This window comes from Hyperoodon ampullatus (genome assembly GCF_949752795.1).
Source record: "Hyperoodon ampullatus genome assembly, chromosome: 3".
Lineage (NCBI taxonomy): Eukaryota > Metazoa > Chordata > Mammalia > Artiodactyla > Ziphiidae > Hyperoodon > Hyperoodon ampullatus.
In genome coordinates, this window is record NC_136916.1 from 36,269,331 (window position 1) to 36,285,652 (window position 16,322).

Sequence of the window (16,322 nt, forward strand, 5' to 3'; positions counted from 1 at the left end):
TTGAGTTCCTTGTGGGATCATTTCCTTTTCTTTCCTGGCACCTAGAGGAGCAGAGAGGGCTATCTTCCCACATCAGTCCACAGTTATCAACTTAGGTCACATGTCTCCACACAGGAAAAAGGGGCCTTTGTTTCTTTAGACAAAGAGACCCCTGAGGGGCTGGCCTTGTCAGATCTCCAGAGTGCCCTGACATCTCTGAATGGGCATCAGGTACCCAGGACCCATCCCTGAGAGCCCCTCCACGGTGCATGATCTCTCTGAATGGGTGCCAACTGGTGAATTAATTAAGGTATTTCTGAGAATTTGTCAACATAGTCACCTGGCCCTTTGTGACCCTGAAAAAGTCATTTAACCATTCATCTTTTCTGTAAAATAAAGGTATCTTCTTTATTTACAGGGAGAAAAAAAAGTATTTTAAGTAGTATAAAACTTCAAAGAAAAGGTGGCACATGTTGTCTTAAAAACAAATAGTTTAATTTCATTTTTATCTGGAACAAAGACATACAAGTTTAAAAGGAAACAGCAAGTGCTTTGACATGTCATCATGTGTTATTTTTTATGGTACTACTTTTCAAAATCTGAAGATACAGAACCTTTATAAATTTCAGGAAGCAAAATGCAGATGAAAACAGATTGGTTATAAAACGTCAATTCACTAAATACTGCATTTTCTCTGTTTCTATGGAGAATATTTCATAGAAACACTATAAAATAAGGTAGACGTTTGGAAATACAATTATAAAATTTTAGGAAAAAAGTGTGAAGTCCTAGTTTCTTTCACTTTGGGGAGTCACCTGCAGAGCCCGTCAGACAACTAGAGCAGTTTCTGAGCTCTGGTTGCTGTACAGGAGCCCTTCTCGTTGAGTGCTTCTAGGATCAGACCCACCCACAAAACAGCTTTTCCCAATTAGTATCAATCAGGAAAGTTTAACATACACAAATATTTCTATAGTGCAGTAAAAATGTCATTTTATATTTTAAATTTGCATTATGAAAATAAGTCTGTACACAAAGTAATACATATTTAATGAATATGAATCATGTAAATTTGGTTACGGCATTTAAAGTTGGCTTTGGCTTTGAAGTATTTTTAAATTCATAGAAAATATTGAACTAATAAAATAAATAAAAAATTTAATAATTGATATTAATAATCAACTTCAAAATTTCTTTGCATTTTCTGTTCAATTTTAAAAGAGAAGTCATTGCACCTTCTATGATGTGAAAAAAGATCCGATTGCCATTAGCTGTTCTTAAGTGCTGAACATAACTGAGAGAAACTGCAACAAGACACTCTCTGTCACTGGCAGGAAATCCATCACCGTCCTTTGCGGGGGCAGTCCCGAGCTCATGTTTTAACGGACGCGAATGCAAACCATGGTTCTCACGTGACTTTCTGAAGAGCCCCTGCAGCAGGCCCAGGTACCTTGAGTGGACTAAGTCTCACTTTATGGCAATGGCATCAGATGGTGGCTACAGAAGGTTGCTGACGTCCCTGTGTGCTCTTACAGGCTCTGCAGACCAGGGGACGAAAGGACCAAGGAACTCTGACTGCCCTCAGGAATCCCAAGTGACTGGAGGGACACAGCGTCAGGGGCCCAGGCAGTGTCGCCCACTATTCAGGAGGTGGGCGGAGGCTCCGCAGCTTCATTTCGTCCAGTCCCTTCCAGTATTTAAAATTGTTGTCAAGATGCTGCATTAACTCAGGCAGGTCTACAAAGGCTGGAGAAAAAAGATTCACAGCCTCAGTAAATTTAGACTTTGAGGCTTTCTAAGGAGAGAGCATTTTACGGAAGAGGGGCAGAGAGGAGTAGACAACTGCACAGTGCTCAGCAGACACAGCAAACCCAGCGGCTGGAACGAACTAAAGCCAAGTCCTGTGCTCAGTGCCAGCAGCTCCCCTGTAACCACCTGGTGAGCTGACAACTGGTAGATGAAGCAGAAGGGGGACTCATCTGCATACTCACCATTTGATCAGCACCTTTGGGCCCAGGGTGCCAGGAGCCAGGCCCTACGCCCTGACTGGCTCTCCTGGGTGTCTCCCTGCCCCCCCCACCCTTTATACCACCATCTTCCACCTGCAGCACATCCCCTAGGGCATGAGTGGGGAGCAAGTCATTTTACATAAGAAGAAAATGGGGCCAGGAGAGGCCATGAATCTGGACTCAAGGAGCTGCAGAGCCTGCAGTCTGGCCCCAAAGCTGCAGCTCTTTCCACCATCTGAGTCCTTCCCCCACCTCCCAGCACCCTGAGATGGGGGTTTGTCTCCTGCCCATGGATCTGGACAGGGAGTATTAGTGGGGCTCCTTCCCTGAGAGTCCTTTACGTGACAGGCTCCTGCATGCACTTGAGGTTGAAGAAGAGGGACGTGTACCCGTCAGAGACCAGCCTGCTTTCGGGTCAGCTACCACGTGAGGCGGGAGAAGCTGGGGGAGCAGATGGCAAAAGGGCTCCCACAGAACGATGTGGGGTTTGGAGTCAGCGTAAGTGTTTCTGAATCCTGGGCTCTCCACCACCGGCTGTGCAGCCCCAAGTTCAATCCTCTCATCTATGAAACCGGCACAACAACGTCTAGCCCCTGGGGCCAGGGGCAGTTGAGGAGGAAGAGTACAGAGAGCACCCTGCCCCCACGGCCCTCGGTGTCAGCTCACTGCTTCTCCTCAGCCTTTCTTCAAAGTCTGAGCCCCCAAACATATTCTACAGTCAAAAACTACACTATGCACTACTTAATATGCAGTTCCCCGTTACTGAGGGAAAGATGCTCAAAGCGTTCTTACCGTCCCAAGCAGCAAACATGTCTGTGATGAAGTAGTCAATGAAAGAGATTTGGGATTTGGGGATGCTGCAGGTATTTCTGTCAAAAACTGGCATCACCACAGGCAAGTCCTGTCGCTTCTCTTCATCAGTCTGCAAAGCAGAAAATGCCAGAATTACGAGACTCCAGTATCTGGCTCCACTCCCCATCAGAAGCAACCCCTCTGCCAAAAGCCTCTCCTGGCAGCCCAGAGTGCTCGTGGGGAGAAGCCGATTACAGCACCAGCCAACAACCCGGATCTGCCACTATATACCATGTTGTCCCCAATGGGGACTGCTCTATGCCAGGGGCACCAAGGACACCCCAACCCAACCCACATTTTCAACACCTGGAAACCTCTTGCTGAAGCTCCTGAGGTACGATTGCAAACGGTACCTGCAGTGCATGAGCACACTAGTCAGCTCAGCCATCCTCCCACCTGGCAGGCATTTCAAGGGCCTGATCCAGGGTGGCAATGGTGAGTGAGACAGCCCCCTTCACAGAGAAGGGACAAGTGGCTGCTTCTCATCTTGGGCCAAATTATTTTATTTGAATAAGTTCTGAACACGCTTGAGGTAAAAAAGAGCTCTGGGATGAGTTTTTTATGTACTTTGATAGACGCTTCCAGAACATCTTCAGGATTCCAGAAAGATATGTAAAAAGCTGAAAATATAATTAAGATCCTGGGGGGAAAGGCAAGTATATCTTGAAAGATATAAAGGAGTTTCTTGTTCTTTTTATTCATAAGGTTGCTTTCATCAAAGGGTCCTGGAGAAAAGGATGAGGAGATGCCTGGAGAGTGACGATGAAGCAGGGGGTCTTCCTGGAACGAGGTGGGAACTCAGGGTTTGTGGGTGCGATTAGAATCACCGCGAGGTCCGTACTCGAGCAGGCAACCAGGGCTGAGAGTTAAGCAGATGGTCACGTGAGGGGCAGGATGAGGGAGACTGACTGTAGGACCAAGTAAGGCCAGGGCGGGCCTGGCTAGAAGGGCTGGAGCCTTTCTCTGGCTCTGGAAGGCACAGCTGTCCTCAGGGGCACCTGGATCATTGTTCCTGATGGTCCAGGCAGGCTGCCCTGTTGGGCCAGGCATAGTGAGAAGATGACAGAAGGGGTGGCGATCCTGGGACGAGATAAATTGTTGACCAGTGATGGCCTCTGGAGGGCCAGTCAGTGAGAGCAAGGGCTGAGGACAGGAGGTATGTGGTGTGCTTGGCCATCTGCCAGAAGCCTGACTCTGGTGGCTGAGCTCTGTGGGCCATCTGGGGCTGTGGGAGAGTGGAGGACATTTCTTGAGCGGCCAACACTGGGACAAGAATTCAGGTGTTCAGTGGGACCAAAAGAAAACCTACTCTTGGGGCTCGGAGCCTGTCCTTCCAACTCTTACCCCTGGAACTGTTCCCATGGGGCAAACTGGGCCAGTCCCCTTGTTGTTCTTGACAACTGGCCAGGAGCTGCCTCCCCTGTTCCGTTCCACTTCTATTCTGCTGTCTTGGCTGAGGCCTGGCAATCACCAGCAGGGCCACAGGGACTGGTTAGAGGTCACCTTGCCATGCACAAAGGTGGATCCGAGGCCTGAGCCACTGTAAGAACTAGGCCCCACAGCTAACAGCACGTGACCTTCCCTGGAAGTGACAATGACTCACTACAGCTCTCAACATGGAATCTCCACTTGAGGGCAGCCGGTAACCTTTGGGGGTTTTCCTAGGAGGGACTGTACCTAGCACCATGCTGCAGAGATGTACTTATGCTAGGTGGGTGTTGAGGGTGCTGGGGACAGGGCTAAGAAAGAGGCCTGTGCTCCCTGTGTTCAGGTGGATGGTGCTAGACTATGGGTCAGGGCAGAAGCCGGCAGTAAGAGCCCCTGCTGCTCCAGGCCAGGGAGCCAAGTTGCACACACTTGACTAGGATTGTACAGCCCAGGGAGCCCTGAGAGGCAGGGCAGAGACTATCTACACCAGTTGTCTGGCCAGGAGCACACTCTAGGAGGTGTGGAAGGTAGGGTGAGGGTGCTCTGGGAAGAGACTAGGGAATATTGACAAGTCTTGGCCTCTGCTGGCTGGTGAAGCCTCTGCTGTTAGGCCACAGGCTGGCAGCCCCGTCCCCCAGTGCTGTCGCAGAAAATTGCAGGGTTAGCTCTACGCGAGTCTCTGCCCTGGTGTGTATGGGAAGGGGCGGAGGGTGCAGGAATAGCCTCAGGTTCACAGCCCACTGGCCTGTCTGGCTCAGAGAGCAGTACCAGAGGGTGGGTGCTCTCCTGGCACTCCCCCCTGGTCGTGCTGGATAATGAACCAGCTCTCTTGGGAAAGCCATAGCAGAGGCTCACTGAGCTCAGCAGTTCATGGCTCCAGAGGCTTTTCTGTCGGTGCTGCACTCTAGGCCTGCCCTCCCCTCCACATGGAAGCAGTTGACTTGTTGAAGGTCAATGAAAACGCTCATGCTTGTATTTCTTCTCTTTGGCCCAATGTGACAGGTACATGGAGCTTCTCAGGCCCTTATTCTGTTTTGAAGACCACTGTTTGCCAATGAGGTCCTCCGTGCCCATGCCCCACTTCTAGGCCACCAATGAGATCTCCATGCCTGGGAGACAGTCAAAGATTCTACAGTAATCAAGTGAATCTCCAATCAAGAAAAAGTCATATTCAAAATGGTAGGAAGTGTCATGGTATTTTTACTCACCCTTGCCCCACTCCTCCCTAGCATAGTCTTGGTCCAGATGAGACAGCAGCCCAGCTCTCAACTGTTTAAATCAAACTGGAAGGAGTGTAGAGCTGACCTTATTTGCAACATTCCAACCTGTCTGGAGTTTGTCTAAAGGACTAGCCTCTATTTCACCTAATCCAGCTCTCAGGTGGAAAAGCAATGGTTACTGCCTGGGAAAGCTGCATGGAGATGACAGACACACAGATGCCTGGGGTAAGAGATTACAGGTGGAGACAAACAAATGCACCATTTAAGGCCCCAAGGAAAAGCCTCTTGGGGAAATTAAGATATTCAAAAGCAGCTGTATATAGAGGGGCAATGTCTCGGGCAAGACATGCTCAGAAAAGACCTGAAGAGACCATAAGCTTTCATGTTGGCTAATCCCAAGACTCAGAGCATGCCCAGATAATTAGCGAAAGACTTTCCTGGCACAGAGCCAAAGTGCAAAGACGGGGAGAGGTGGCTGTTTTTTCAAATGTCCAATTTTCAACAACAACAACAAAAAAATCACAAGCCCAAAGAAACAGAAAAACATAACCCATTCAAAAGAAGAAAATAAATTGGCAGAAACCATCCCTAAAGAGGTGCCCGCAGTGATTTATTAAAGACTTTAAAACAACTATCTTAAATATGCACTAGTGCTAAAAGAAAACATGGATTAAATGCTAAAGGAAATCAGGAAAATGATATATGAACAAAATGAGAGTATCAATAAAGAGACAGAAATTATAAAGAAGAGCCGAATAACAATTCTGGAGCTGAAAAACACAAAAAGTGAATTGAAAAATTCACTAGAGGGGTTCAACAGCAGATCTGAGCAGGTAGAAGAAAGAATCAATAAAAATTTGAAGATAGGACATTTGAAATTATCAAGTCTGAAGAGGAGAAAGAAAAAGAAGTGACAAGACCCTAAGTAATTTACAGGACAACCTCAGACAGACAAATACGTGCATTATCAGAGTGTAGGAAAGAGAAAAGAAAAAAAAAAGGAGCAGAGATTATTTGAAGAAATAATAGCCCACTGGGCATATACCCAGAGAAAACCATAATTCAAAAAAAGACACATGCACCCCAATGTTCACTGAAGCACTATTTACAATAGCCAGGTCATGCCCATTGACAGACGAATGAATAAAGAAGATGTGGTACATATATACAATGGAATATTACTCAGCCATAAAAAGGAACGAAATTGGGTCATTTGCAGAGACGTGGATGGGCCTAGAGACTACCATACAGAGTGAAGTAAGTCAGAAAGAGAAAAATATCATATATTAACGCATATATGTGGAATCTAGAAAAATGGTGTAGATGAACCAGTTTGCAAGGCAGAAATAGAGACACAGATGTAGAGAACAAACGTATGGATACCAAGGGGGGAAAGCAGGGGCATGGATGGTGGTGGTGGGATGAACTGGGAGATTGGTATTGACAATATATACACCAATATGTATAAAATAGATAACTAATAAGAACCTGCTTTATAAAAAAAAATAAATTCAAAAAAAAGAGGAAGAAATAATAGCCCATAACTGCCATAACTTGAAGAAAAACACAAATCTACAAATCCGAGAAGGTAAACAACTCCAAGTAGGATAAACCCCAAAACAACCATGTTGAAACACAACCGAACTGTCAAAAGCCAAGACAAAGTGAGAATCTTGAAAGCAGCAAGAGGAAAGTGACTCATCACATACACACGAGAAGACAGTCTCAATAAGATGATCAGCTGATTTCTCAGCAGAAACCTTGGAGGCCAGTAGACACTGGGATAATTACATAAGGGGCTAAAAGAAAAAAACCTGTCAACCCATAATTCTATATCTGGCAGACTGTCCTTCAAAAACGAGGAAGAAATGAAGACATTCCCAGATAAACAAAAGCAGAGAAAATTCATTACCACTAGACCTAGCCTACAAGAAATGATAAAGGGAGTCTTTTCAGGTTGAAGTGAAAGGAAGCTAGATGGCAACTTAAAGTCATAAAGGTATAAAGATCTCCAGTGAAGGTAAATACATAAGCACATATGAAAAAGAGTATTATTGCAATTTTGGCTTGAAATTCCACTTTTTATTTTCTACAGGATTTAAAAGACAAGTGCATAAAAATTACAAATCTGTGTTAATAGGCACACTATAAATACATTATTTGTGACATCAAGAACATATTTGTGACATCAAGAACAAAGTGGGGGACTTCCTTGGTGCCGCAGTAGTTAAGAATCCGCCTGCCAACGCAGGGGGCATGGGTTCGAGCCCTGGTCTGGGAAGATCCCACATGCCACGGAGCAACTAAGCCTGTGCGCCACAACTACTGAGCCTGCACTCTAGAGCCCTTGAGCCACAACTACTGAACCCATGTGCCACAATTACTGAAGCCCACGCACCTAGAGCCCATGCTCTGCCAACGAGAAGCCACCGCAATGAGAAGACCACGCTTTGCAATGAAGAGTAGCCCCCACTCACCGCAACTAGAGAAAGTCTGTGCCCAGCGACGAAAACCCAATGCAGCCAAAAAATAAAGAAATTTATTTAAAAAAAAAAAAGAAAGTGGGGTGGAGAAACAGAGCTGTATAGGAGTTTTTGTATACAACTGAAATATAGGTTGGTATCAACAACTTAAACTGCTAGAACTTCAGGATGTTATAATGTAATTCCTGTGGTAACCATAAAGAAAGTTACCCATAGAATATCTGCAAAGGAAATGAGAAGTGGATCAAACATGGTGCCACAAAAAAAATCAAACACAAAGGCGGTAATGGAAAAAATGAGGGACAAAAAAGCTATAAGACATGCATAAGACAAAGTGGCAAAAGTATGTCCTTCTCTGTCAGTAATTATTTTAAATGTAAATGGATTAAACTCCCCAATCTAAATCTGGCAGAATGGATAAAAACACATGATCCAACTATATTTTGTCTACAAAAACTCACTTACATTAGATACCAGGATATAGGTTGAAAGTGAAAGGATGGAAAAAGATATTCCATGCAGATAACCAAAAGAAAGCTGAGGTGGCTTTGGTAATATCAGACAAAAAAGACTTTAAAGTCAAAAATGGTTCCAAGAGACAAAGGACATTATTAATAAATGGGTCAATTCACCAAGAAGATTTAACAATTATAAGCACATATGGACCAAACAATTGGAGTTCCAAAATATATGAAGAAAACACTGACAGAATTGAAGGGAGAAACAGACACTTCTACAATAATAGTTGGAGACTTCAATAACACATTTTGAATAATGGATAGAACAGCCAGATCAATAAGGAATTAAGGACTTGAACAACACTGTTAACCAACTGGACCCAATAGACATAGAGAACATTCACCCAAAAACAGAATACATATTTTTCTCAAGTGCAAATGGAACATTCTCCAGGATAGAATATATGTATGTTAGGCCACAAAACAAGTCAATGAATTTTAAAAGATCAAAATCATACAAAGTACCTTTTCCAATAACAGTGGAATGAAACTGGAAATCAACAACAGAAAGTAAACTGAAAGTGGAAATTAAACAATACACTCTCAACCAAAGGGTCAAAGAAGAAATCACAAGGTAAATTTTAAGATACCCAGAGACAAAAATGAAAACACTACGTATGGAAAGGTATGGAATGCAGTAAAAGCAGTGCTAAGAGGGAAATTTATAGCTGTAAATGCCTATGTTAAAAAAGAAGAAAGCTCTTAAATCAACAACCTAACTTTAGACCTTAAGGAACTAGAAAAAGAACAAATTAAACCCAAAGCTAGCAAAAGGAAGGAACTAACAGACTAGAGCAGAGATAAGAAAAATGGAGAATAGAGAAAATCAACAAAACCAAAAGTTCGTTCCTTGAAAAGATCAACAAAATTGAAAAAACTTTAGCTAGCTTGACTAAAAAAAAAGAAAGACTCCAATTACTGAAATCAGAAATGGAAGTAGGGACATTACTATTGATTTTATAAAAATAAAAGGATTATAAGGAAGTGCCATGAGCAACTGTATGCCAACAAACTGGATAACTTAGATGAAATGTACAAATTCCTACCCACACAACCTACTAAGGCTGAATTATGAAGAAACAGAGAATCTCAATAGACCTAAAACTAGTCAGGATATTCAGTTAGTAATAAAAAACCTCCCAGCAAAGAAAAGCTCAGGACCAGATGGCTTCACCTGTGAATTCTACCAAGCTCTTCAATACAATTAACACCAACCCTTCTCAAACACTTCCAAAAATTTGAAGAGAACACTTCCTATGTCAATGAGGCCAGCATTGCTCAGATACCAAAGCCTGACAAAGACACAAGAAAACTACAGACTGATATCCCTTATGAATACTGATGCAAAAACCCTCAACAAAATACTAGCAACAGTAGCATATTAAAGGATCATACACCATGACTAAGTGGGACTTTAGTCCTGCAATATAAGGATGATTCAGCATCTGAAATCAATTGATGTAATATACTACATTAAAAGAATGAAAGAAAAACCATGATCATCTAAAATGGTAATTTTGTTTTACCACAGTAAAACAAACAAAACCTCTGATAAACTGCTTCCCAAAGTGACAATGATTTTAAAAAATTGGTATTTTTAATTAGGTGGTTTGGTTTATTGTTGAGTTCTTTATATATCCTGAATACAATCCTTTGTCAGATATGATTTGTGTATATTTTTTTCCAGTGTGCCTTCCCTGTTCATTTTCTTAGCTGTGTTTAGATGAGAATAATTTCTGAATTTTGGTTCTCACCAAATTTTCTTTCTATGGTTGCTGTTTTCTGTACCTATGAAACATCTATCCCATTCCAATTAATTGAGCATATTCTATGTTTTCTCTAAAACTTTTGTATTTAGGTCTGTGATCCATTGTGAACTGATATTTCTCCACGGAATGAGGTAGGAGTTGTGGTTCATTTTTTGTTGGATAGAGATATCCAAATATTTCAACACCACTTGCTGAAAAAAATTTTCCTTTCCCCACTGATTGGATAATTGTGGCCTATTTCTGGGATTTCTATTATGTCCCATCAATGTATTTGTTATCTTTATGCCAGTATCACACCAGCTTGGTTATTGTAAGTTCTGAAGTCAAATAGTATAAATCGTCCAACTTCTTCAAGTTTGTGTTCTTTATTCAAGGTCCTTCAGCTTTCCATATAAATTTTAGAATCAGTTTGTCAATTTTTACCAAAAAAAAACTGCTGGGATTCTGATTGGGACTGCATTGAATCTATACATTGATTTGGAAAAAACTGTATCTTAACAACATTGAGCCTTCCAATCTGTGGACATGGTACACCTCTCCCTTTATTGGAGTGTTCTTTCTCAGCAATGTTTTGTGGTTTTCAGTGTAAAGAACTGGCCTTCTTTTGTTAAATTTATCCTAAGTAATTTTTGTTTTTTATTGCTGTTGTAAATGGGATTGGGTTTTTAGTTTCATTTTCCCATTGTTTGCATCTAGTACACCAAATAATACAACTGACTTTGTATAATGAGCTTGTATCCTATAACCTTGCTAAATAATTTCCACTTACTAATGCTAGTAATTGTTTTGTACACTCCTTAGAGTTTTCAACATTAAAAAGAATCATGTCATCTGCAAATAGAAACAAATTTATGTCTTACTTTCTGTTCTTTGTACATCTTTATTTCCCTTGCCTTGTTGCAATGGCTAGGACTGCCAATAAAATGTTGGATAAAAGGAGTCCGAATGGGTACCCTTGCCTTGTTTCCAATCTTAAAGAAAATGTATTTAATATTTCCTTCTAAAGTTTATATGGAATGGTGAAGGACCTTGTATAAACAAAGCAAATTTGAAAAAGTTGAAGTTTATACTATTTGCCTTCAGAAGTTAACAATAATCAAGTCAGTGTGGTACTGGCATAAAGATAACAAATACACTGATGGAACAGAATAGAATGGGTACCCTTCCCTTGTTTCCAATCTTAAGAAAAATGTATTTAATATTTCACCATTAAATATAATGATAGCTATAAGTTTTTGAAGATACCCTTTTAAAAATAAGTTCTATTCCTTGTTTGCTAAAAATTTTTACGATGAATGGATGCTGAATTTTGTCAAATGCTTTTTCTCCATCTACTGAAATAATCATATGGTTTTTCTCCTTTAATTAGTATGGTGAATTATAATAATTGATTTTTCTGATATTAAACCAACCTTGCATTTTGGGGGATAACTCTATTTAGTGATATATTAACCCTCTTTATATACTGTTCAATTAAGTACCTCTGCATCTGTGTTCATGAGGATTATGAACTGTAATTTTCTCCTGGTACTGTCTTTGTCAGTTTACATATCAGGATAATAATGGCTTCATAAAATGAGTTGAAAAGTGTTCTCACCTCTATTTTCTCATATAATTTGTAAGACTAGCATTATTTCTTCCTTAAATGTTTGATAGACTTCTTCAATGAAACCATTTAGAGTTTTCTTTGTGAAAAAAATCTTTAAATAAAACATTTTGACAAAGAATTTCTTTACTGTGGGGCTTCTAAGGTTATTGCTTAATCCTGTGTGTTTTGGTAAATTATAATTTTCAAGGAATTCATCCATTTCATTTGTCAAATTTATTCTTGTCAATTTGACAAGAATCTGTTATTTCTTGTCACTGTCAAATGATGATACTTTCATTCCTGATACTGGTAATTTGCATTCCCTCTTTCCTCTTGATTATTCCAGCTAGGTATTCACCAATTTTGTTAATTCTGTCAAAGAATGAACTTTTGGCCTTGTAATTTTTTAAACTATTAATTTAATTCTTATTTTATATTGGAATATAGTTGATTTACAACGTTATGTTAGTTTCAGGTATATAGCAAAGTGATTCAGTTATACATATACATATATCCATTCTTTTTCAGATTCTTTTCCCATATAGGTTATTACAGAATATTGAGTAGAGTTCCCTGTGTTATATACAGGTCCTTGTTGATTATCTATTTTATATATAGTAGTGTGTATCTGTTAATCCCAAACTCCTAATTTATCCCTCCCCACCATGTTTCCCCTTTGGTAACCATAGGTTTGTTTCTGAAGTCTGTTTCTGTTTTGTAAATAAGTTCATTTTTATCATTTTTTAAGATTCCACATAGAAGCGATATCATATGGTATTTGTCTTTCTCTGAGTTACTTCACTTAGTATGATAACCTCTAGGTCCATCCATGTTGCTGCAAATGGCATTATTTCATTCTTTTTTTTATCGCTGAGTAATATTCCATTGTATATATGTGCCACATTTTCTTTATCCATTTCTTTATCCATCCTCTGTCGATGGACGTTTAGGTTGCTTCCATGTCTTGGCTATTGTAAATAGTGCTGCAAGGAACACTGGGGTGCACGTATCCTTTCGGATTATGGTTTTCTTCAGATATATGCCCAGGAGTGGGATTTCGGGATCATATGGTAGTTCTAGCTTTAGCTTTTTGAGGAACCTCCATACTGTTCTCCATGGTGGCTGTAACAATTTACATTCCCACCAACAGTGCAGGAGGGTTCCCTTTTCTCCACACCCTCTCCAGCATTTAGTTTGTAGACTCTTTTATTAAATATAAATTTATTTTATTTATTTATTTTTGGCTGAGTTGGGTCTTCATTGCTGCATGTGGGCTTCTTATTGCAGTGGCTTCTCTTGTTGCAGAGCATGGGCTCTAGGTACACGGGCTTCAGTAGTTGTGGCTCACGGGCTCTAGAGTGCAGGCTCAATAGCTGTGGTGCATGGGCTAAGTTGCTCTGTGGTATGTGGGATCTTCCTGGACCAGGGCTCAAACCCGTGTCCCCTGCATTGGCAGGTGGACTCCTAACCACTGTGCCACCAGGGAAGCCCGTGTCTGTAGACTTTTTTGATGATGGCCATTCTGACTGGTGCGAGGTAGTACCGCATGGTAGTTCTGATTTGCATTTCTCTAACAACTAGTGATGATGAGCATCTTTTCATGTCCTCTTTGGCCATCTGTTTGTCTTCTTTGGAGAAATGTCTATTTATATCTTCTGCCTATTCTTTGATTGGGTTGTTTTTTTTTTTGATATAGAGCTGCATGAGCTGTTTGTATATTTTGGAGATTAATCCCTTGTCAGTTGCTTCATTTGCAAATATTTTCTCTGATTCTGTGGGTTGTATTTTCGTTTTGTTTACGGATTCCTTTGCTGTGCAAAAGCTTTTAAGTTTAATTAGATCCCATTTGCTTGTTTTTGTTTTTATTTTCATTACTCTAGGAGGTGGATCGAAAGATATTGCTGCAATTTATGTCAAAGAGTGTTCTGCCTATGTTTTCCTCTAAGAGTTTTATAGTATCTGGTCTTACATTTAGGTCTTTAATCCATTTTGAGTTTATTTTTGTGTATGGGGTTAGAGAATGTTTTAATTTCATTCTTTTACATGTAGCTGTCCAGTTTTCACAGCACCACTTATTGAAGAGACTGTCTTCTTCATTGTATATTCTTGCCTCCTTTGTTGTAGATTAAGGACCATAGGTGGGTGGGTTTATTTCTGGGTTTTCTATCCTGTTCCACTGATCTATATTTCTGTTTCTGTGCCAGTACCATACTGCTTTGATGACTGTAGGTTTGTAGTATAGTCTGATGTCAGGGAGCCTGATCCCTCCAGCTCTGTTTTTCCTTCTCAGGATTGCTTTGTCTATTCAGGGTCTTTTGTGTTTCCATACAGATTTCAAAATTTTTTGTTCTAGTTCTGTGAAAAATGCCACTGGTAATTTGATACAGATTACAGTGAATCTATAGATTGCCTTGGGCAGTATAGTCATTTTGACAATATTGATTCTTCCAATCCAGGAACATGGTATATCTGTCCATCTGTTTGTGTCATCTTTGATTTCTTTCATCAGTGTCTTATAGTTTTCGGAGTACAGGTATTTTACCCCCCCCCTTAGGTAGGTTTATTCCTAGGTATTTTATTCTTTCTGTTGCAATGGTGAATGGGATTGTTTCCTTAATTTCTTTCTGATCTTTTGTTGTTAGTGTATAGGAATGCAAGAGATTTCTGTGTGTTAATTTTGTATCCTGCAATTTTACCGAATTCATTGATGAGCCCTAGTAGTTTATGGTAGCATCTTCAGGATTTTCTATGTATAGTAACATGTCATTTGCAAACAGTGACCGTTTTACTTCTTCTTTTCCAATTTGGATTCTTTTCATTTTTTTTCCCTCTCTGCTGTGGCTAGGACTTCCAAAACTACCTTGAATAAAAGTGGCGAGAGTGCACATCGTTGTCTTGTTCCTGATCTGAGAGGAAATGCTTTCAGCTTTTCACCATTCAGTATGGTGTTAGCTGTGGGTTTGTCATACATGGCCTTTATTATGTTGCAGTAGGTTCCCTCTATGCCCACTTTCTGGAGACTTATTTATCATAAATGGGTGTTGAATTTTCTCAGCAGCTTTTACTGCCATCTATTGAGATGATCACATGGTTTTTATTCCTCAACTTGTTAATGTGGTGTATCACACTGATTGATTTGCAGATACTGAAGAATCCTTGCATGCCCAGGATAAAACCCACTTGATCATAGTGTATCATCCTTTTAATGTATTGTTGGATTCAATTTGCTAGTATTTTGTTGAGGATTTTTGCATGTAGGTTCATCAGTGATATTGGTCTGTAATTTCCTTTTTTTGTGGTATCTTTGTCTGGTGTCGTATCAGGGTAAAGGTGGCCTCATAGAATGAGTTTGGGAGAGTGTTCCTTCCTCTGCAATGTTTTGGAATAGTTTCAGAAGGAGAGGTGTTAACTCTCATCTAAATGTTTGATAGAATTCACCTGTGAAGCCATCTGGTTCTGAACTTTTGTTTGTTGGGAGTTTTTTAATCACAGTTTCAACTTCAGTACTTGTGATTGCCCTGTTCATATTTTCTATTTCTTCCTGGTTCAGTCTTGGAAGGTTGTACCTTTCTAAGAATTTGTCCATTTCTTCTAGGTTGTCCAGTTTATTGGCATATGATTGCCTGTCGTAGTCTCTTATGATCCTTTGTATTTCTGTGGTGTCAGTTGTAACTTCTTTTTCGTTTCTAATTTTATCAATTGGAGCCCTCTCCCTTTTTTTCTTGATGAGTTTTATCAAGAAAAAGGTTTATCAATTTTGTTTATCTTTTCACAGAACCAGCTTTTAGTGTCATTGATTTTTTTCTGTTTTCTTCATTTCTATTTCATTTATTTCTGCTCTGATCTTTGTGATTTCTTTCCCTTACTAACTTTGGGTTTTGTTTGTTCTTCTTTCTCTAGTTGCTTTAGGTGTAAGGTTAGGTTGTTTACTTGAGATTTTTTTTCTTGTTTCCTGAGGCAAGATTGTATAGCTATAAAATTCCCTCTTAGAACTTCTTTAGCTATGTCCCATAGGCTCTGGATTGTCATGCTTTCATTTTCATTTGTCTCTAGGTATTTTTTGATTTCCTCTTTGATCTCATCAGTGATCCACTGGTTGTTTAGTAGCATATTGTTTGGCCTCCACATGTTTGTGTTTTTTTAGTTTTTATTTCTTGTAGTTGATTTCTAATCTATAGCCTTGTGGTTGGAAAAGATGCTTGATATGATTTCAGTTTTCTTAAATTTAGAGGCTTGCTCTACAGCCCAGCATGTGATCTATCCTGGAGAATTTCCATGTGCACTTGAGAAGAATGGGTATTCTGCTGCTGTCGGATGGAATGCTCTATAAATATCGATTAAGTCCATCTGTTCTAATGTGTCATTTAAGGCCTGTGTTTCCTTACTGATTTTCTCTCTGGATAATCTGTCCAGTGATGTAAGTGGGGTGTTAAAGTCCCTCACTATTATTGTGTTACTGTCAATTTCTCCTTTTATGCT

The 16,322-nt window shown here is 40.4% G+C and overlaps 1 protein-coding gene across 2 annotated transcripts in view; it reads right to left on the reverse strand.

Annotated features, from left to right (window-relative positions):
• Window positions 1-1,615: 1,615 nt before the first annotated feature.
• Window positions 1,616-16,322, reverse strand: part of PDE8A (phosphodiesterase 8A) — a gene marked incomplete at both ends in the record, with an annotated part of 152,574 nt that continues 137,867 nt past the window's right edge. For both annotated transcript variants that reach the window (XM_079700005.1, XM_079700004.1), the window contains 2 exons: window positions 1,616-1,722; window positions 2,778-2,907. In XM_079700005.1, coding sequence (XP_079556131.1) covers window positions 1,616-1,722; window positions 2,778-2,907 — 237 coding nt within the window. The remainder of the gene's footprint in view (window positions 1,723-2,777; window positions 2,908-16,322) is intronic.